Source organism: Podarcis melisellensis, assembly GCF_964234715.1.
Source record: "Podarcis melisellensis genome assembly, chromosome: 7".
Lineage (NCBI taxonomy): Eukaryota > Metazoa > Chordata > Lepidosauria > Squamata > Lacertidae > Podarcis > Podarcis melisellensis.
Genome location: NC_138539.1, coordinates 41,395,760 through 41,419,531, shown reverse-complemented (window position 1 = coordinate 41,419,531; position 23,772 = coordinate 41,395,760). Strand labels below are relative to the sequence as shown.

Below are 23,772 nucleotides of genomic sequence, written 5' to 3'. Positions count from 1 at the left end.
TGGTGGGTGGAGAAGGTTCAGGACAAAGGGAGACAGGTACCACCTTTGGTACCTCTCATCTGCCAGCTTCTTCTACCAGCTTCTTCTACCACCTGATTATGTGGAGTGGGCAGGCAGAGGGACCCAGCAGGTGCTGCCATTACCAGCCTAAGTGACCAAAAAGGCAAGGAGTGGTTGCTCTGCCAATGCACACTGAAATTCAACGAAAGCAAAGCAAAAATATAATAGAAAATAGTAATTGTGAAATATTTCGGAGACTTGAAAGAAACACTGTTTCTACAATTCTACGATTCTATGAAAAGGATGTAGCAGTTCAGCTTTTACTTTAAAGTACCTTCTTGTCAGCAGAAAGATAATCTAGCACTATTATATTTTATTTGCTAGTGCAAATCAATTTCAACACTTTCACCATTCACTTTTTTCACCCTAAGTTAAACCCTAACCATCTTCCTCTCTTAGGTAAAACAGCCACCCTTTCCCCAACCCCAAATATATAGCAAGCATTTACCTCTCTTGCATGGGTGGAAGTTGTATCCAGCTGTTAAATCTAGGATCATACCGGCTAACAAAGTTTGTACTGTGCTTTCCTGTAAAGAAATTAGTTTCACATTTAACTCTGTTTTCTGTCATTACAAATCACTGCAATAGTATATTCCTTGCACTTGTCAATCTTTATGGAGGTCTTCTCTCTAGAGCAAAGCACGTAAACACACAAAATCAACAGCCTCTAACTACAGTTCTTAATAGGTATCTATGGAAGTAGTAAAAAACAAAGTATTTTAGCTCTGTCTCATAAGGTTCTCTACAAGTCTCTCTTTAAGACAGAAACCCACTAGCATTTTTTTTTAAGTGTCATAAATCTTATGACAATAGGAAATTATTGTTCTGAGGGAGATGGGCTTCTAGTGGCATTGCATTTCATGAATATTTTGTAGCAATCTGTAGAACCATGGGTATATATGACATTCTTTCTTGTCTCCCCAGTTTGCAGTGGGAAGAGGGTGATGTTGATTGCTGATAGGGAGGTGAACACATCTTTACTAAGTGCTCAGGCATCCTTACATTAGGGATTTGATGTTATAATCTTGAGATTTTCCCTTATAGGACAAAGAGGAAAATACATACTGCCATTTATAATATTGCCTTTTAGAAGGATTTATATGTGCCATCTAAAAATAATGTATTTCTACTGTTCCTAAGTCACAAATAAAGCAAAACAAAGCAAAGGCTAATTGTGGAAGTCTACATTATCCTGACTACTAACCTCTGGCACTGCATGCCTTCAAGATATTAAGATTGCAGTATATTTTACATACAGATTGACATCAAAGCAAGAAGACTGGAGCAAGGGAGTGCATGGCAATTTCTGTTTAACACCTGAGCCTTCAGCACACAAGTATCTCAAAAAGCCCTCTTGTTTCTTGTATGTGTGACTAAAAAAATTGAATCACAGCTACATGACAACCCAATCATGTATCTCACAAGGAAATAAATGTGTAGTGGGTAGTGCACCAGGTAAATAATTTTAGTGTAAAGGAACCCCAAATGCTTACAACCTCTTTCCTTTATACACTGAATTTGCATTAATCAATAAAATACAGTTTTGTCTCTTTTGTGTTTTTTTAATTTCTAACAGACATTCTTACCCAGCAGGCCTTCAAGGTTTGATCTAAGAAAATGGTTCATAGTGAAATGAAAATTCCACACCTGTGAGGGTGAAAACAGTGTATTCTCCATCCAGCATAGGTAGATGCTATTTACGGGACCGAACATGCAAAGCTGACGAGTCCAAACAAGTGAGAACTTAGTTACCAGACAATTTCAGACTACACATATAATGTGCCCCAAATCTCATCATTCTATGCTAAGGAAACCATAAAATCTGTAAGGAGAGCAAATTATGCATTCTGGTCTTGTTATCGTATTTGAGTACTTAAGATAATATTTTAGTAATGTTAAGCAGCTCTCATATATGAACGTCTAATTACACAACAATTCTAGGAGTGGAAGTTATCCCAGAGATTCTGTTCATCAGTAATTTATATTCAACGTTTTTCTGGAACAATGCCCCTCAATTCCCTTCATGTACAAAACCCCCCTTCCAACTGCCCACAATTATACTTCTCCCTCTTTCCTTCTTCACCTTCCATCTATGCCTTCCCCAGTCCCTTCTTTCAACACTTACTGGTACTTACTTGTATCTTTCCTTGGTTACACCTGCTCTGATCTCTGAACCTTCCTTCCTCCTCTTAATCCCATGCTGGAAATTGTTTCTCACATTCCTCTTCCCCTTCCAATTTAGCACTGAATGGTGAACTACATGGGCTTTTGAAATGAACGGTGAATAAGCAGCACCACATTTAATAGGGAAATCAAGCAGGGTTCCTTTGAATAATAGGGAGCTTGGCTGTGCTAGATGGACCAGTGATCTCACTCTGGTGATGCCCTCTGTTTGGGGAGGCAGGGCCAAACAGACTCCCACCCCACTAATATGCTTCCCTGTTAGGTAAACTACCTTGCCGCTATTAAACTACCTTGCCACTATTAAAATGAGAAGATAGAAGGAAAAGAAGTGGGGCAAAGTAGCCCAGCAGTTAGGTGTTCCTGTACAATGCTTCCCTTTGCAGGTCAGTGCTCCACATACCGGTAGCTCTACTCTAGCCATCATGAAAAATCAGAGGGAACTCAAGTGTGAATTCTAAGGCTGGGGAGATACCCCATCCATGCCACTGGTTCTGCTAAGAGTGCCATCTAATTTTTTTTGGAGGGGAGTCAAGGGTATTTTAATGTGGGAGAAGGCTTGGGGAGTTGCAACAGAAGTCTTCAAATTAGTTCTATAGGTTACAGTTCTAGAAGTAATTATTTGCAACCTTTTGTGCAGTAGCATTTCAGGAATAAAGTAGAAAAGCTATTCTTCCAAAACATTGATTTAAATATTTTTTGTAAAAAACCTACTGGATACAGGCTCATGGAATGGACTAGTTTATCTCAGTTTTCAAGGAAAGGAACAGATGTAACGCTTCGATATAATTTGGTTTAGTGCAGATGCTGAAATGGGTCTTTCACAATAAAATATATGCAGTATATGTAATTTCAGCTGGATCTTCTGGCATTTTGAAGTGAAAATGTGTACCTGCAAGCTGTTTTATAGTTTGCCAGTCATAATTATCTCTGTTACACAGACTGCTACAACTGCAACTCTGTCCTCATGTGCAAGCTCTTCAACAATGTCTTGACAATATTTTAAATTTTGCAAGACATACTGTTCTCTTTTGCTTTGTTCAGAAGTCTGTTAAATTGTTTAATTTCTCTCTGCAGAAAATTTATGAAGTAATCAAATAAGGAACACATACTACTAGATAATCTCTATGTGAATCCCTTGCACAAGATTAGAAATAAATGTGTAGTGGAACAATCAGGAGTTTTTTGATACTGCATACATAACATTTTACCTGGAAGGGACTGGCCTGGAACTGGAAGAAAAACACTGTCTGTAAAACATTGCTTTACTGTAGTAAGAAATACACAGAGTGTTGAGAAGCCAGGGTCCTCCTTCCATCAGGCTGTGGTACAGGATGGAAGAAAAGGGATGCAGGACCATTTCATCAGCACAGCTGAGACCAGCACATTTGGCTCTTATTCTCTTTGAACTGTCTCCCTACCAGCTGGTCCTCAGAAGAGCTTGTAACTAAGAACCGCTACTTCAGTGTGCTTTTTCTTCCTCCCTCCTAATCTATTTTCCTTTTGTGTCATGTCTTTTAGACTGCAAGGCTGAGGGCAGGGTCTGATTTGTTTGTATTGATCTGTAAACCAGGATTTTTTTCAGCTCAAGAGCAGGGTAGAAAAAATCTAAATAAAATAATATAAAAGCATGAAATGCTGGTTAAAACTCCTAACAGCTGCCATGAAATGCCTTAGTCTGGAAAACACTCTCTACACATATAAAGAAGATGTGGTAGCTTGAATGACAAAGGTACCAAAGCCTCAAATCAGCACTTTGGCTGCCCATGGAGAGGAACTAGAACGTGTACCCAGAGTTCCTATTTCCTCACATGAAAGCATTCATTGCTCCTGTGGAATATTCTCCCACCTATATGTGGAGTTTCTCTGCTGCAGGTGAAGGGCTTGATATGTCACAGAATGCTGTTGACAGCATCCTCAAGCTTTTTTGGGTTTTTGGGTAACACTCAGTTCCCAAGCCCATTTACCGTGTTAGCTTGAGAAAGAACATAGTTAGCTTTTGAAGCATAGGGCCTTCATTTCTGTGTTTCAAAATTTTCACTTTTCAGCTTGAAGTGGCCTCTAAACATAAAATTGGCCTTAAGTATAGTATACAAATGGCTTCAGCAAGACCTTAAAAATACCTGACTGTGTACATGAGGCTGTGTATTTCTTCTGCATGACATAGCTCTCTAGAACTGTGGCCTTAGAGTTTTAATGGAACTTTGCCAAAACAAAACTGCTTTGACCAGTTTTATTTTTTATTATTTATCACACTAAAACCATAGTTTAACATAACAAGAACAAGCTGCAGATACAGAATATTCTATTACTATTACTAATATTCTATAACTACTATTGTTAGCATCAACCAATGAACTGTGGCTAATGCTAACAATAGTTTGTTTGAAACAAGCCAACTTCAAATCATGGATTATTAAGCTGGCTTATTGAAAACAAACCACTGTTAGCCTTAACCACTTTCTGAACTCCGTGGGGACCCGCCAGAGGAGGTATGAATATATTAGTCCAGGTTTGTGGCTCACTCTCATAATGTTCAATTATGGTTTAACATAATGTCCGAATGTGTCATTATGAGCTGTTTGGCAGTCCACATCATCCAGAGGTTCTATTGCTGCAAGTGAATTTAGGGTCACAGCCTAATGGGTTGATTCGCATACTGCACTTTTTTTGCAGATACAGAATATTATTGTGTTTGCATACATAAAAAGAGATATGAAACTGCAATTCACAAATCCCTTTAAACAGCATCTCACCGGAAGGGCAGCTGACTGTGGGTATATAAGATCTATGGCTGCAGTCATATGACCGAAGACAAATAACTTGAGGTACATCTGCAAATGGATATTTTGTACTTCTGTACTATTCACATATTCTTATAGTTCCATTAGTTATTATGTACATACCATTAGGATTCCACTGGTCTTCTCCTCCCAATACGAACAAGAAATTTTCTACTTCCACAACACAATGGTGGGCACTATTATACGGCATAACTGTGAACAAAACAGGTATTCTTTATCAAGCTCCATTTCATACAATGGCTGCTTTGAGACATTTACTTCAGGAAAGCTCCAAACCATAAATGCAGACATAATATAAGTATGCTTCAGTTTTAGTACATATGTCAAGTAAACTAAAAGTTGCTGGTATCCCATCTTTATGATATCCCTTTTGGAGAAACTGGAAAAATAGCCAGAGTAAATCACCACCAATTTCTTTCCCTTGTATCTGCTTGCTGTCATGTTTTGGTGCTCCAGGCGCACTATCCCGAACTGGGCTATGATGTGCTGATCTCTTCAGCATCAACACTTGTAAGCTGAATCCCAGCAAACACAGGTATACATGGGATCTTAAGACTACACAGCCCAGGGTCTGTTTTAACAGCTGCTAGTGTGATTTATGATACACAGAAGCTGTCATAACAGCTCCTCCAGGCTTGCAGTTCCTGAGGGGGCGCCGAATGTGACTTCACAAGCCTGACACAGTTGTGTCGTCAGCTATTGCACAACCTGTGGGCTGAGTAGTCTTCAAGACCCCAGGTATGCTGTAGTTGAAGGGGCCAATAATATACTTTGTAGCAGGTTTGCAACTTTTTTAAAAATGAAAGCGCCATGGCTAAACCTGCAATTGTCAACTGTGTTCTGCAAGTACCATGTAAATAGCAAGAGGATTAAATAAAAGCAGCACTGCAAAAAACAAAGAAAACACCCTCCACAAGCTTAGTTCTGTTGGCAACATTTCCATAAGAAGAGTCAAAGTATTCAGCAGCTTTCTCTTACACAGCAATGAGCAAGCTGCATTTCCATACAGTTTTAAGTTTTTAAATTAAGGTCCTGCTGATTTAATGCCCTCTCCAAATGTATACGCTTAATTTCCTGTACAATGTCATTAGCAGCACAATCAGACATTTTCCATCCATCTAATCAGGGAGCCCTTTGTTGAAAGATCAAAACTGTTTTACCATAGTTGCAACATCCTTTTTTTGGGGGGGGGATGGGATTATTTTGAGGGGATGGGAGGGGAGAGGCACGCAGGAAATCTTTTTTTCCTGTTTCATTCCCCTCCCATTCCCAAGGCTAGAGCTGTAAAACAAAAATATGCAATTTTAATGCCATAATATGTATTGCTCTGTGGAATGCAACACTATCAAAAATCGTATGTTGAAATGCATACTTACACAGGTTTAGCTATCATACTACATGCAGTAGTTCTGGCCCGGTGTCACCAGTAGGAAAAATAATGTCCTTGTTCAGCTCATCATATGGGCACCTTAAATCTAGGTGAGGACAAATGGGGAGGTGATGTGCATGTACAGGCAGGGAACTTATTGCTTGAAACGGATCAACAGAGCACTTAGGAAACCAGTGCAGTGGGAAATCAATATGACTCAGGGCCAGCTTTTACTTTGTGCTCTTTTGCCAGTGCCAAAAAAAGAGGCAGCCTATCTCACACTTGGATTATTTTGGGTGATATATCTCTCATTTCATTTGTTTTATTATCTTTTATTTTTCTCAATGCACTCAAAGCCGTATAGCATATGCAAATAACAATAAGAAATATGTGCAGCTTTCTTGTTGAAGACACATTTTCTTAAAGATCAAGTAGTCTCGTTTAAGCTTCTTACTGATTTTTATTTTATTTTATTTATTTTGCCTATGCAATGGTGAATAAGCAAGGTGCAAATTTAGCTTCCAGTAAAGGTCAAACATCATTTTCATAGTCTGTGGTTGTACAGCTGCCTAAGCAAAAGCAATTGTTAGGCAGCTAGGCTAGTGAAAATGCATTAATTAATGTTACTTATTGCTGGTAGATCTTATACAGCCATTAAGCAGCCAGACATAGACACTGTTAATTTTCAAATTACTTACACAGTTGTTCAATGTAAGTCAATGAGATATTTTGGAAGATGAAGCTTAAGAACTATAGCTTTGGAAAATGTATTAATAGGTAGAATGGCTTAATGTCATGTGTAGATTTATATTTGTATTAGTTCACAACACTCAGTATGTTAATTTATAACTCAGGGGCAAGTCTGAGATTTGAACCCACAGGTAAGCTTTCTTCTGCAAGTTAAATGTAATGCCATCATTCCATGCATCACTAAAACCCTCTCCCTTAAGAGGAGGCCTGAGCAACTTGTGAGCAGTCCACTAGAAACAAGGCCACAATACACAGGTGGTGATCTGTGCTTGTTTTCCGCCTCACAAGTTGTGGAATCCTTCAGATCACATGAAATCATGAAAAGCAAGTTCTGCCTCTTTTTTAACTCATGACAAAATACTCACTCAAAATAGATCTGGAGACCCTTCATATTTACTCCAAAGATACTAGGAGCAGATCTGAGGCTCCTTTCCTTTTACATTGCAGCACCTTTCAATTGCATACCCAGAAGCATGGGGGAACCACTTCATAGTACAGCGATGCCAAATTGTAGAAGTTGGGCAGGGTGGTGACATGAATAATTGTTTGCTTCCCCACAGGTTGCCAGTTCCATGTGAAATATTCATGGGATCACCCCCGCCCATGTTCTTATGTTATTTTATTTATACTGCTCTTCAAATAAGCACTTCCTGGATGGATTAAGGCAGGTTGCATGCGCACCCCATGCAGAATGCATCTGAATCATGTAGAAATGATTTCCTTGCCATTGGGCATGCTTCTTAGCATGTAATGTACTAAGGCTGCAAAACTTCTTTAAACATGATTTTCAGAGCTAAGTGGCAACAAATATGGCCAATAGTACTCAGTTTGATGCCATGTGTAAAAAGGGTAGAATATCTGACTTGTAAAATTACTGGTATTATGATCACTCCAATGACACAAATGAAAGTTGCAATGGAATAAGCAGAAATAAAAGTTCTAAAATGTCACTCAGGTTAAAACAACAACAACACTCCGGTTCCAAAATGTGACTTATAAAAGAGCATGTTACAATTCAGAGAACTACATTACTGGCTCTGTTGGGAGTATGTATTTTTCAGACAGAAGCTGCCACCGTCCCCCAAAATTTAAAGGTTCCACTAGGCACATGTGAGCCCTTGGGCACACCTACAGTAACTTTCTGTAAGATATGACACATTTCTGCATTCTGAAGGAAGCAACCACACTTTTTACATTGCCCCTCATCCCCCCTGCCCCAGGATGCCTTTTAGACCAATTTATTACATTCACTAAGAATTCATGGGTGTAAATAATGCAAAGCATGGGCCAATGTGTAGTCCACTGATGCAGACAGCTGCTCTTATTAATTGCACACTGTCCTCTGCTTTGCTGATTTATTTTAATATGAGTCTCAGATTCCCTCATCTTTACATTTCATTTCATCTCAGGTGAGTACCTCTCTTCCCCTCCAAAAAAGGTATTGGAAAAGAAGTTTGTACGCCACGCTCAAACACAGCCCAGTGTGAGTTTTTAGCGTGTCAGTCAGTGAGTTAGAGGGAAAGGGTAAAGAGAAGCTAATCAGGATGAAATGAGATTAAAGGCTGTCTAATTTTACAGCAACTGTGATCCATCAGCCACTGTGAAAGTGACAGTGGAAATGAATGATGGAGACAGACAGGTGGGGTTGTACATTTCACTGATTTATCCTCAAATGCACTGGGCCTTATTTTATTGAGTGAACATGACCGCATTTATCATGACTGTCATCTAAACCCACTTCCCTCCATTTAAAAAGGTCACTTTACTAGGAGGAAGTAGGATAGAGGCACTTTCAAAAGAGGTTTAAAAATCTAATAACATGTGTTTATAAAGCTCTCTGCAAGAACTCTCAGCTTTATTAAACAAACTAGTGGAGTTAAATGAAAGGAGAAAACACCAATAAATAAGAGGAAAAAATTGACATCTGAAAAACATGTGCAAGACCCAAGGTCCTAGAAATAAACTGCACCTATATAGACATATCAGAGAGGACATGGACAAACCAACAGCTTCTCTTCTGGCCTACCTTCTCCCCCAGATATTAAGGTCCCAAGATGATGAGAAAGCAGAGTTGTAGTACAGATCACTTCTTTAAAATTTCAAAAGAAATCTGGTCCACTTAATTTGTGGAGCAGAACCCTATTCTCAGTGGGGCGCGGGGGGGGGGAGTTCGTTTCCTTCAGTATCTGTGTTTCTGCATTCTAGTATGTAGATTGTTTGGATTGAACTTGTACAAGTATTTGGTTGTGCATCATCAGCAACCAGTTTGGGAAAGGATTTATTTTGCCAAACTCAGGCAAGGCAAAAGCAAAGAGAGACTTCCCCCTTTCCTGACAGAGAATGAGTGATATCTTCTCTCTCACTGTGCACACCCATTCACTTCCAGTTCTGCCCTTCACCACATCTGTCCCCACACTTTACTATGCTTGCACAATATTTGAATTCCTTTTCTTCGTCTGGTGCTGTGTCTTGTAAGATTGTGTCATTGGTCTTAACTAGCGTGTTTCCACCAACCAGAAAACACACAGGTCCCAGAAAACATCTTGAAAACACAACAGGTTCCATAGGTCTGAATGGCAGGTATATATTTCTAAACAAACAGTGGGCACAAGCCAGGACTCCAGTTTCTCAAATGTTTATGGGTGCCCATCTTTCCTTCACATCATACATACCTCAGCAAACCGAAACCACACATAAAGTTTGAGGCAGATCTAAGTCAGCAATGTATCACCAGGAGGGGCTGTGCAGGCACTAAAAAAGCCTTCCACTGTTTTAAAATAATTCTATAACCCCTTCCTCAAATCTGCTCATAATTATTCAAAAATTAGCACTTGCCAATAAATTTCAGCATAACAGCTGTCTGGGAGACGTTCACTTTGAATGCAAACGTATTCATTATTTGTAATGAATTACTAACTACCCAAAATACAGTAGATTTCTGGTCACAAATATCTGGGTTGGAGAGAAGTGCTTCAGATGGAAGAGCACCAAATGAAGATAAGTGGACAATGAATACTTTTGTGTTACTGGATGAACTGAAAATCTACTTGATTTTTAAAATGCTTGTGAGGTCTACTCTGCCAGAGATACAGTCACAGAGACAGAAATCACTTGGAGCAATTCAACAGTAATGTTACACATAGGTGTTAAGTTCTAATGGAGACAAGCATACTGTACAGGGTTATTTAAAAACTGTATCAACCAATCCAATACCTATCTTCTATAAATTTTTAATGTTGTTGTTTTTTACTTTGTAAGTCTCCTTTAGACAATTTTGTGAAAAAGTGACAAATTGATATAAAGAAATAAATACTTGTAAGTAAGGTTTCCTGTGTTCAATGGGACTTACTACCAGGTATGTGGGTATAAGATTGCAACTTCAGTCTGTCAGGTTAGCAATGATGACAGCAGTATCTGTCTCTTTTTAAAAACCAGTCACATACTCATCCTTTACAATTCTAGATGGAGTCACTAGATGGTGTTCATAGCTGCCTGCCCTTCTGTGCCCCACCTCAAGATGCTTTGAATTATTATATTAATCAGAATTTGCAGCCAACCACAAACAAAGAAGTGAAATGTAACATGAATAGCATAGCTAGTTTTCTCTCCAGTAGTTAACTTCTGTTTGTGTATCCAGTTCAAAGGAAATAAATCAAATGTTGTGTACAGAAAACAAATGCATTTGGTGCTAATCCTGACAAGTGCTGAGTTCCTACAACTCTCACTGATTGTGACAGATTTGGCACAAAATGTGCCTTGTGTTTTCTTGTCTCAGTTCCCCAAATCCAAACCGAATGAGGAGCAGTCCATGATTCCATTGGCAGTCCAAAATACAGTTTCCTACTCCATACTTCAGTCCTGGTAAAATAATTGCTTCTGTTTATTGTTTCATGGCTGCTTTGTGGCTGTGTCTCTGTAGTTCCACCATGGGTTGGCCACATTTTTTTCCTGTAAAGTTTGAAAGCTGTTTTCTCATAGTTGTGCTCCATGCTACAGAGACTCAACTAGCCTCAACCAGAAGTCAGGCATTTAGTGTTACTGTGAGACACTCTTCCAGCAGAGTTTTCCTCACTTTTTGACTTTCAAGCATCTCTTGAATACTTTATGCCAACAAGCCTATGCAGTTATTTAAAATCTCTTTGAGGAGCCAATCTTCCCTCCATTGTCATTCTGGCCTCAGCTCTCCCCAGGGCAGCTGCTGGAGCCTCCCACTCCCTGTTTCAGACCTTCTTAGCTCTCATGTCAAATGATTTGTGCTTCCAGGTAGGTATATATTCTTCATCAGTTGCCATACTCTGCTTCTTGCTCTCTCTATGCTTCCTTCTGTCTTCAGGGCCACTTTTTAGATCCTTGACAATCCTCTTCAGCCTACCAAAACTTGTCCAAACAGAGCTAAACCTAGTCTTATACTTTCTTTGGTCATGATCCTCAAGCCAATCAATTTGTTTCTGATGGAATTACAAAGCCCATTTGCCTATAAATAAGGACAAAGAGATTTGAATGCAATATCCACTAACTGACCAATCATAAACCAATCAGTTCTGAATGCCATTGCTGTTAGCATAAAAGGTGAAACACAGCCAGCAATAGGAAGCAGCTGTGACAGTTTAAATGTCAATTGACTAACAGACCTTGTATAACTTTGTATATTCTCTCTGCTTCTAGCCAGCAGTTAGAGACAATACTTCCTGACAGTTAGCCATTTACAACCCAATAAGTGTTTAAATTGTTAAAACATGTTTAGTTTACCGCACAACAATATAGGTTCTCCACACTGTAGGAGCTTCTGCCACCATAGTGCTTTTGAAAGCAACTGTTCATGAGATAAAAGCAGGTGATACAGTATTTGGATTCAACAGGATGTGATACAGGATTGCTGAATGGTAGCTTAAGTACAGCTCTAATAGCCTGTGTAGATTTGGAGGCTGGTGGAATGCTAAATCAATAGACTTGGTCTTTGGTCTGGCAAAGCATTCAGAATTTGCTAACACTGGGTATCTGTCTCTGGTTGTTGTTGTTTAGTCATTTAGTCATGTCCGACTCCTCATGACCGCATGGACCAGAACACGCCAGGCACTCCTGTCTTCCATTGCCTCCTGCAGCTTGGTCAAACACACATTTGTAGCTTCGAGAACACTGTCCAGCCATCTCGTCCTCTGTCATCCCCTTCTCCTTGTGTCCTCAATCTTTCCCAACATCAGGGTCTTTACCAGGGAGTCTTCTCTTCTCATTAGGTGACCAAAGTATTGGAGCCTCAGCTTCAGGATCTGTCCTTCCAGTGATCACTCTCTGATTACCAGATGCTGAATGGAAATCTACCAAAAACTGAATATGTATTACTTTGTTGATTGACTCCTCACTTTCATGGATTAGAGTTTCCCCAGATTACATGGATGTGTTGCAGCAATCAATTACCGGTAAATGTGGAGGATGTCTTCAGTACAGCAATGTACTTTAAGTTCATTGGTCCTTCTTTGGTAATTTTCTTTGTTGCTCCAGATACTTAACCTGAAGCACCACTTTAGCTAATGGGGCCTCCCGCTGGAACACGATTTCTATTCTTATCCTGAAGCAAAGCTCTTAACCGAAGAACTGTTTCTGGGTTAGCGGAGTGTGTAACCTGAAGCGTATGTAACCCAAGGTACCACTGTACTGTATATACCTGCCTATTAAGAATTCACTTCACACATCTAACAACTTGGGTTTGGTTCCTCGAAAATGTATGTTATAATGCATTTAACAACATAAATTTAAGGTGCCACAAGACACATTGATTGTTTTTACTGCAAGAGATTGGCATGCTATCCTTCTGGATTTTTTAAAAAGTGAGATAGTGATGACTTACAAAAATGCTACCCCATACATAATGTATTTCCAATCCTGCATCCTGTGCAGTTTGCTACTCAAAAGAATATGGTTCCCAAGTTTATTTATGGCAGGAATTCCTTCCTTTAACAGCAGTATGACAAGCAGAAATTCAACAGGTGACAATTTCCGCTTCATTGCACTTCCATGCTCTGAAATGTTTCTCTGGTACAATTTTTCCCTGTCATGCAGCTATTAAAGACTCAAGAGCCCTGCCAGAAAAAGATAGCAATCCCAGGTGGCTGCTATGGTATTTACATTATGCTGGAAATTCCTCAACAGGAAACAGCAAAATATAGTTGTTATACTACTACTAACTACTCCTCCGGATATACCCCTCTATATGCGTAGCTTTATCAGCCCATTTGCAGCTAGGATATCACCTAGTTTTGACCCTGTCTTGCTTGCATCAATCCTTTCAGCAGTTTAACTTGCCTTCCCAGCACTGAATCACTGACTCATTTTCTTACATTATACTGTACTAGATTTCTTCACTGGCTTTGACTCACTCTTGGTCTTTTCTCCACCATGATCCTGGCCACAATCTTTAAAGGTAAAACTAGACAGCAGCAGATAAGTGTTTCATTCGTTTGGTCTGTATGAAGCTTTATTCTACATTATTCCCAACACATGTTCACTGAACACATAAGAGTTGAGTGAGATCATGCCAGTAAGCCAGGATTCTGGTGGTGTATGCTCAGCTTCAGTGAGAACAGCCCCAATGCATGTAGGGTGAACATGTATAGGACTTCTTCATATAAAGAGAAATCCTCAGACAATCAGGATTCCCTTTATGTAGAGGAGTCCCTACAGAGATTTCAGATATGGTATTATAAGGAAGAAACAACTGTAATTACCAAGACGTGTTAAATCTCTGTACAGTGGTACTTCAGGTTAAGTACTTAATTCATTCCGGAGGTATGTTCTTAACCTGAAACTGTTTTTAACCTGAAGCACCATTTTAGCTAATGGGGCCTCCTGCTGCCGCCGCGCCGCCGGAGCACAATTTCTGTTCTCATCCTGAAGCAAAGTTCTTAACCCGAGGTACTATTTCTGGGTTAGCGGAGTCTGTAACCTGAACCTTATGTAACCCGAGGTACCACTGTATCATTCTATTCTGTACCACCCTATTCTACCTTGGTATTCCACACCTGGAATACTAAAATGTTGAATCTATCCACAGAAAATGTGCAGTTTCCTGATTTCACGAAGAGCATTTTTTTAAGAATATCTTGAATTTTAGAGTTTTTGAGGTGTAAAGGTGACTTTTATTTCCATGTGCTAGAAATCATGCAGAGATTCTCTTAAGGAACACAGGAAACTGGGAAAATCATAAAGAAATGAAGCTACAAGATGACCAAAGGCTGAGCATTATGACGTAAGTGCTAAATAAAGGTAAAGGTAAAGGTACCCCTGCCCGTACGGGCCAGTCTTGACAGACTCTGGGGTTGTGTGCCCATCTCACTCAAGAGGCCAGGGGCCAGCGCTGTCCGGAGACACTTCCGGGTCACGTGGCCAGCGTGACAAATTTAGCTCAGAATATTTAGCTCTGTATATAGTTTGTATGATAGCTGTAGTAATAGAATAAAGAAGGAAGATATTTTACAGAGCTGCTCTCCGAGTGGTTTATACTCTGCAAGACTCTGCAAAATGCTGCTGCGCAACGACTGCATTACAGAGAAAGTAAATCCGGTGCTCTCAGCTCTAAGCTGTGAGTCCGCAGCACTGTCACCTGTTCCTGTGTCAAAGGAGGACTCTGGCAGTGCTACCCAGCTCGCCTAGCCCAGTCGGGGCTGTAGTGCATGAGTCCAGTTGGTACACTGGCTCAAGGGCGATGCTGACATCGGTTATGGGCCCAGACGTCTGACCAGTCGTTGTTCCAGTCATCCCAGTCGTCCCAGTCGCCAGAGGTGTCTGTTGCTGATCGCTGGATGGCGGAACGGAGGCTGCATGCTGGACTGATTTGTGGTGCCTAGAAGCAGAGCTGTGTTGGAGCAGAGTTCTCAAGCTGCCGCTGTTGCTGTTGCTGCTGCTTGAGGTATGTTGCTGACTGCAAAAAGGAAAGAAGATAGCATCCCTGTTTGCCTGTTAATTGTGCTCTGAGTGGGGGAGAGAGTGGCTGAAGAAGTCCAAGGCTTTATCTGTGTTTGCACGAGGGAAGTGTCTTGCTCTAAGTAATAGCAGACATGGCCTGTGCACATTCTGGCCAGATGGCTCTGTCCTTTCCCCTCCTCACGCCTGAAAACTATGCAGTTTGGCAAGTTAAGATGAAAGCGCTTTTACAGAGGGAAAGGCTATTTCACACCATAGAAGATGACCCTCCAGATAAAGATGATCATGATTGGGCTGAGTGGCATGCTGCAGATATGAAAGCCCGAGGGACAATTGTTTTGAGTGTTTCAGACCACTTGCTGGTGAACTTAGAGGGTCAAGAGACTGCACAAGCTGTTTGGCATAAGTTGAGAGATATGCATCTGAGACAAAATGCTGGTTCCAGCGTGATTTTCTTCAAGAAGCTGTGCAGGTTACAGTTGCAGAAAGGTGGTGATTTGCCTAGCCATCTATCCCAGTTAAAGCGTCTCAGACAGGACCTTGTTGAGCGAGACCTGGCTATTTCAGAGGCTGTGTTTGCAATGCTGATGATAAATAGCCTAGATGAGTCTTATGATGGAGTAGCTGCCCAGATTTCTACACTGCCTTCTGACCGGCTAACAGAGGATTATGTGTCTAGCGTGCTCTTGAATGAGTGGGATCGCAGACAGGCTGTTAAAGAAAGCCGGGATTGTTCTGCTGCTAAAAATGTGCCTGAAAGTGTGCCTGAGTCTTCAGCAGGGGAAAGTGAAAGTGAAACTGCTGCTGTTAAAGCACTAAAGTTGAAGCGGTGCTTTTCATGTGGAGCACAAGGCCATTTGAGTTTCCAGTGCTGCAAGAAATCTTCAAAGAAAAAGGGAAACTTCAGAGGCAGAGGGGGAGGAGGACGAAATCCCCAAGCACCTGCTACTTCAAAGGTTTTGCTCTCTCGCTGCTGCAGTCAACGTGGGCGGAGTTTCTTCGTGATTGACTCTGGCTGTACCAACCACGTAGCCAAAGATAAGGATCTCTTTGTTCAGCTTGAGAAGCAAGAGAAAGTAATTCATCAAGCAGATGGGACAGTTCTCACAAGTGAGGCTAAGGGAACTGTGTTCTTAAAGAGCCTGAATACAACAATTAGGAATGTCCTGTATGCGCCTGAAATTCAGGACAATTTATTGAGCGTTTCCCAGCTTGATCATCAGGGTTTTAAGGTGGTGTTTGCTAAATCTCGCTGTGAAATTCGTCGAGATGGCAAGCTCATTCTATATGCAAAATGTGTAAATGGTCTGTATCAATTGCCTTTTGTTTCAGGTACAGGTACTGCAGAAGCAACTGAGAAAGAGTGTTGCAATTTGTCTGTTGCTAAGAATGAGAAGTTGCATGACCAATGTATTCATTATTACCACCGTCTTTATGGTCATTTGAATTTCCAGGCTGTGGCAAAAATGCCTGATATGGTTCAGGGTATGAAGCTGAAAGAATGTCCCTACCACATGAAATGTGTTTCTTGTGCTCAAAGTAAGGCAAGGCAAGCTCCCAAAGGTACAGAGTCTGGGAGAGAGGCCAAGAAACCATATGAAGTCATTCATGCAGACTTAGTGGGGCCTCTAGCGCTCTCTAGAGGCAATTCAAGGTTTTTCATGGTTTTGATAGACTCGTACTCTAAATATGCATGGGTCTATATGCTGCAGAAAAAGTCTGAAGCCTTTACTAAGTTTCGTCAGTTTTGTAAATGGCTCAGGAATGTACATAATGAGAATGTACATTGTTTTTTCACTGACAGGGGTGGAGAGTTTTGTTCAGAAGAGTTTGAGGCTTTTCTTTCTGAACAGGGCATTGAGCATAGGACCGCCACGCCCAGGTCGCCCTGGCAGAATGGTTTGTGTGAGAGATTGAACCAGACCCTGCAACAAGGAATTAGAACACTGTTACATGATTCGGGGCTGCCCAATCCTTTTTGGGCCGAAGCTCTTTCGTTTTTCTGTCACGTGTATAACAGGAGGTACCAGTCTAGTATAAATTGCACCCCATATGAGATGCTTCACAGAAGGAAGCCGTGTGTGAAGCACTTTAAAATTTTTGGTTCGGAGGTTTGGGTGCACACCTCGCAGGGTGACAAACTGAGTAAGCGTGGAGAACATGGTGTTTTCCTGGGATATGAGAAAGGGTCTTATCGTGTCCTGATCACAGACACGAAAACCATAAGGCTGACCAGGAGTATTGACTACAATCCACAATGGGACAGAGTTGGCGTTTTTCAGTGCCATCCCATTTGTGATGATGGTGCAAGAGGGGCAAAGAAAGTTAAAAGGGAGGCAAGTTCTGATGTGATTGATGATTCTGATGCCAATGTAGATCCAAATGATGGCACAGATTATCAGAGCCCAAAAGCCTCAGGTGAGTCTGACGCTGATGCAGACTTAGCAGCTTCATATACTTTAGCTCCCCATTCTCCCAAAGAAGAGGAAGCACCAGAACAAGAGGATCAGAGAGTTTTGCGCAGATCTGAGAGAACAACCAAGGGGGTACCACCGAAAAGGTTTTCTGAAGAGTTTGCAAAGGCTGCGGTCACATGCAACTCTGGTGGGGTTTTTAAACCTAGCATGAAGTGTGCTGAGAGTAGTGACACAAAACGCTGCATTTATTTCCTTACCTGATATTTGAAGGAAAGCATGTGTTTAAGTACTGAAAATGGTTTGTTCAAATCTGCCTAATTAGCAATGTCAATTTGTATTTGAGGAAGAAATGTGTATGAAGATTTTTTCCAGAAGCTGCTTATTCATTTGTGTGTTCACAATGTGTATTTTGTGTGAACTACAGGTTGAGATTTATGCTTTAACTCTTTTCCTAATAGACACAGAGAGGTTATAGTAACTGTTTAATGATGTGATAAAGTGTCTTAGATAAGGGGGGAGAGAGATACCTGCAAATTGCAGTTATGTTAAAGATTCTTGAATGGTCGGATGAAATGGGGGAGGATGAGGAGATTTCACCCCTCCCATACCCAAGAATCTCCTGACCATCTCCTGAGGTCTTTGCTGACTCTACAGAGAGGAGGAGCAATGTATTGCTCTCTACTTAATTGGTCATGTGAGTGAATCTCAATGTGTGAGAGAGAGTCAGTCAGTGAGCCGGAGAGAGAGTGCAAGAGATATTATTTAGAGATAAGATTGCTGCTGCAGGCACTCAGAATATTTAGCTCTGTATATAGTTTGTATGATAGCTGTAGTAATAGAATAAAGAAGGAAGATATTTTACAGAGCTGCTCTCCGAGTGGTTTATACTCTGCAAGACTCTGCAAAACGCTGCTGCGCAACGACTGCATTACAGAGAAAGTAAATCCGGTGCTCTCAGCTCTAAGCTGTGAGTCCGCAGCACTGTCACCTGTTCCTGTGTCAAAGGAGGACTCTGGCAGTGCTACCCAGCTCGCCTAGCCCAGTCGGGGCTGTAGTGCATGAGTCCAGTTGGTACACTGGCTCAAGGGCGATGCTGACAAAAGCTGCATCTGGCGAGCCAGAGCCGCACACGGAAACGCCGTTTACCTTCCTGCTGGTAAGCGGTCCCTATTTATCTACTTGCACCCGGAGGTGCTTTCGAACTGCTAGGTTGGCAGGCGCTGGGACCAAGCAGCGGGAGCGCACCCCGCCGCAGGGATTCGAACTGCCGACCTTTCGATCGGCAAGTCCTAGGCACTGAGGCTTTTACCCACAGCGCCACCTGTGTCCCTAACAGGGTACACAGGGCACTATAACAGGGTACACAGAATATATTGAACAAGTGAAACAGCCCATAACAAAAACTGCATTAGTTTGTGTTTGGAGTATCTTCATCTGCTCTTTGATATATCCAGGGAGTAACTGGGAGTAGAACAGTGCTGCTGACATCATGTCTTACCTATCTAGCAACCATGTGTCTCCCAACTCTCTGCTACCATCTTGCAATGCTCTCCAAGAAGGACACCTGGTTCCACTTCCCCATTCAGTCCCTGCCAATGAATTTGCTCATAAATAAGCACACTAGCCTGCAATTTGACCTAGCAGCATAGGCATTCCATTACTCTAGTAATTGTTTTGTTGCGTGTACTGCAAATGAACAGAGTTTTCCAAACAAGGAAAGACAGTTTGCCTCTTCCTTTCCTGAAAAAAGCAATGAGAGGAAATGGTCACAAAAAAATAACAGAGCGCTTATATCTTGGAAGTTTTGTTCGTGAAAGAAAATCAGAACATGATGAAACCCCAATCCAAGATATTAAAACATGTTCAGCTAAATAACAGAGGTATAAAAACAGCATCCAATAATATTATCATCTAACGAAACACATTTAGGGAAAGCTCTGATTGTTATTGAAAGATATTTCAAATGGGAAACATAAAATTTCAATCACAAATGCCACTGATGTAGTGACAATCTGCTGGATTTCCATTCTTCCTTAGAACTTTTCTCTCTCATTCTTAGATATGCAGCCATGCATCATTAATAGGAATGCAGCCATACATCATGCTTGCCACAGGCATTGTATAACTAAACTCTACCATAACACACACGCTCTTGGTGCCCTCTTTTCTTTCAGAAACATCCCCTGCCATTTTTATGTGAAATGTAAGCCCATGAGTTTTTGAAAATTGGCTTGATTTCCTAATTAATCTTACATTTGCACTTTTATTATAATTTGATCCCTTCATCTAATTTTAGCTATATTTATCTTTTGGCTTTCTGGTTTGCTGGACCAGGTTAAAAGGAACGCAAGGCAGACTTGGCGTCCTCAATAAAGGATGGTGAGAAAGAATGGGGGCTAATCAGGCTCTATGCTTCTGTCTCTTTTTTGTACTTTTATTTATTTTATCGATATTTTATTCCAGGGAGAGGCCATAGCTCAGCAGTAGGGCACATATTTCCCGCCCATAAGCTCATAGGTTTGATGTCTGACATGTCTAGGTAAGGCTGGGAATATCCACTGTCTGAAACCCTGGAGAGCTGCTGTCAGCCAGTGTGGACAATACTGAGCTAGATGGACATTATGCCCATTTAGGTCAATGCCTGAAACTTCAAAAGAAGCTGCCTCTTTACGGGGGGATTATGTCAACTGGCTCTGGGCTGGTGCTCAATAGGCATTTTTGTTATTTTTCAATTAGAAAGGGCTTGTATTAGACCTCATCATTTTTTTACTGAATTGTGTGTTTCTGCACAATGAGCCATGGAATCATAGAACTGCAGAGGTTGAAGGGACCCCGAGGGTCCTCTAGTCCAACCCCCTGCAATGCAAGAATCTCAACACGCGGTCTCCCATCCAATTTGAAACCATACTAGGTTTAGTATTATTATTGCTGGCCACGATATGCTATTGTGTCTTTTTTGATATTATTTTGTTGCTTTCATTTGTTAATGGTTTGTTATTGTTATGAACTGCTTTGAGCTAAACTTTGTTGCTGGAAAAGTGTTGTACAAATATTAAAGGAAACCAATGGCCCTGGTAACAAGCAGCTGTCTAAGTTCCTATTTGTTTTGCCATTGTCTGCACATTTTTATTATGATGTGAGCTGTTTTTGATACTTTCTGAGGCAGACATGGTGGATAAGCTTTTAAAAACAACAGTTACACAAAGACAGACTGATGTAAATACTGCATTTCTAAGTACAACAATTGCATGTTCTAGGGGAGTCATTAGTTCTTCAGATATCCAAAGCCTTCATTAAAGCTGTCTAGCACACAGTGTTGAGGCTGCTGCTTTAGTAATGTGCCAGTGCTTGCTCAAGCTTTACAATGCAGGGCTGAGACCAACCTTAACACAGCACTGAATCAGAAGCCCTGGTGCTTGCAACTGCTGAGTGAATAAAGTGAGATGCAGAGAATTTATTGGGGCCACTGAGAATTGTTCATCAAATTAAATTTGGGTGTCAAAATGTGTATAGTTTGTGCACAACTATGATAAATGAAAACTGTCAATCTTCAAACAGTATAATGGGGACATATCAAGAGATTATTCACCCCAATTTCCTCCTTTGTCCCTATTATTCTATGACTAATCAAAGCAATTTGCTGTGCCTTTTTAACACTAATTTTGAGCAAATGCCTAAAGGATTCATTGGCTCTGTCTCATGTTCAGGAACAGAAATGGCAAAGTATTCAGGAGCTGAAAAACGCACCCGCATGACAGAAAAGCGGCAAGGAGCGGCAAACCAGCAACCCCAATTTAAATACTCTCTTTAAAGAGGTAGCATTACAGTGGTACCTCGGGTTAAGTACTTAATTTGTTCCGGAGGTCCGTTCTTAACCTGAAACCGTTCTTAACCTGAAGCACTACTTTAGCTAATGGGGCCTCCTGCTGCTGCTGTGCCACCGGAGCACGATTTCTGTTCTTATCCTGAAGCAAAGTTCTTAATCCGAGGTAATATTTCTGGGTTAGTGGAGTCTGTGATCTGAAGTGTATGTAACCTGAAGTGTATGTAACCCGAGGTACCACTGTATAATGCATTTATGCATTTATTATTTAAAAAATAAATGCGTATTTTAAACCCTTGTCTCATCTAGATGACTGAAAGGAAATGAGGGAGCGGTGTTGGGTTTATATAATTCATGTAATCCTTGCCTATTTTATAATGTGTAATTTTAAATGTATAAATTTACATGATGTTTCCATATATGCTATAATGCAAACTATCCCTCTGGGGGATGGGCAAGAAATGTATAGGCTACTCCTCATGCATGCAGGGGGTTACATTGTGAGGCATCACACATTTATGTGAAATCATGTATATTGGGACCACCACTGAACCCTATAAACTTCTGGAAACTCTTGAAAAACCCTTTTAAAAAATCAGCAGCAGTCCTGGGATTGCAGTTGCAAAAGCTTGTGGGATTGTTAGATGCTGTTTTCATGCCACGTTCGCTCTTTTTTTTTTGGGAGGGCATTTTTGCCCCTTTAAGTGCCACTTCCAGATTGATGGCAATGCACATGTCTCAAACCCGTGTAAATGGGGGATTGCCTGTAAATCTTTAATCAAGATGTTTCTCTTCCTTAATTTAATAATAGTATCTTGTAAGCTTTGGCTCGACCTTGCGTTTGGCACCGCCTAGCAAAGTGTTCAGTCCAGCCCAGCTTCATGCAGCCTCACAGTTTAGGGGAGTTAGAACAATAAAACAATGAGATAAAACAATAAATTAAAACAACAAAATGAAGCACTAAAAGGATTTAAGAAGAAAAATGGAAGAGAGGATGAAAACAAGTGCTAAGGGTTGGTTATAGAGCAGAAACTTGCCTTAGAGTTGGCCTTAGAGCTCAAAACCCTGCTTCAAGCATTCGGTGGCTATCTTCCTCCCAATAAATTAACAAAAGATTAACTGATTTGATAAACAACACCTTCTAAACTCTATTCAGGTGTCTCCATGCAATCTCAACATGCACTTCAAAAGAATCTACGCTGCTTGGGATAAAACTAGCAAGAGTCCATTTCCCCCCACTGCACAGAATTAGATTGCTCCCCAATCTTGCATTAGGGAAGCATGACATTGCACCAGCAAGGATGTGGCAATATCCTTTTGCCTGTGGGATGATGGCAGTATGAGGGAAAACCTGGGTGACTGGGAGCTTGATGAATGAGAATATTGGCTTAGTTCATTCCTTGGCAAATGTGGCTAGAGTCTTGGTGTAAAATTCAATCTCCTTTGTAGCCACTAATTATATTATACAGGTGATATTATTAAAGAAACACCAGTAATAAAACTAACAACCAGTAATGACATCTTCTTTTCAATAGTATGCAATAAATTGCATACTAGCAAGAAATCTAATTCCAATTGGATTCATTTTTTTAAGCCCACTAAGATTTTTTTTTTTAAAACTCAACGATATCAGGATAGAACAGCATGTGTTTTAGCCCTGGTTCATCCTCATCTTCTTAACCAGTACAACAAGACAAAAGCATTAAAGTAAAATTAATCATGTCAAAAGATTTTAGCAAAAACAAGTGAGACCATGCAGAAAGCATCGCTTTGTCTAGGGTGAAGTCTCGCTCTGATTAAAAACATATAATGCAAGTAAAAGTAATACATCATTGCCTTAGTGTTAAGGAATTTTTTGGAAGAACTCCACAACCAGAAATATACGAAATCTATATATTCTTTATCTCTTGCAGGTTTATTTCTAACAAGTGAAGCAATACTGTTCATTAAAATTCAGCCTAATATTTTTTTAAAAGGACTGAACAAAAACATTGTCATAAATATTACATAATCCGACTACAATATAAACAGAAGTCTCTGCTTTTCATTTGACTGATGTGTAAAAACTCCAGTGTTAAGCAGATTCCAAACTCAATTTAAAGTATAATGAGAGTATTTATAGTGATAAAGTCACAGTCAACAATGCAAAGCTTTTGCTGCTACTCTGAACCACCCAATTTTGCTATATGTCGCAGATAATACTCATTTATTTTAAATGCATGTTTTGTGCAGGCCCTGTGTTTGAGAACAATGGGTGAGTCAGCAAAGAAGCTTTTTTCTGCATTTAGCATTTTCACTTAACTTGCAGAACACAAATGAGATAAAAACACTTGTTCAAAATAAGATATATTTGTTTGCACCGTTCAGTCTCCTTTTCCTTTGTTTCCAGATATCCTATGAAAAATACTATCATTTGAAAGTACCATGCATGTGCATGTGATGTTGTATTGC

General features: G+C 40.5%; 1 protein-coding gene across 2 annotated transcripts in view; it reads right to left on the bottom strand.

Annotated features, from left to right (window-relative positions):
* KLHL14 (kelch like family member 14) overlaps positions 1-23,772 on the bottom strand; it is a 64,473-nt gene that overhangs the window by 15,298 nt on the left and 25,403 nt on the right. For both annotated transcript variants that reach the window (XM_081918548.1, XM_081918547.1), the window contains 2 exons: positions 5,148-5,237; positions 509-587 (listed from right to left, as the gene is read on the bottom strand). In XM_081918548.1, coding sequence (XP_081774674.1) covers positions 509-587; positions 5,148-5,237 — 169 coding nt within the window. The remainder of the gene's footprint in view (positions 1-508; positions 588-5,147; positions 5,238-23,772) is intronic.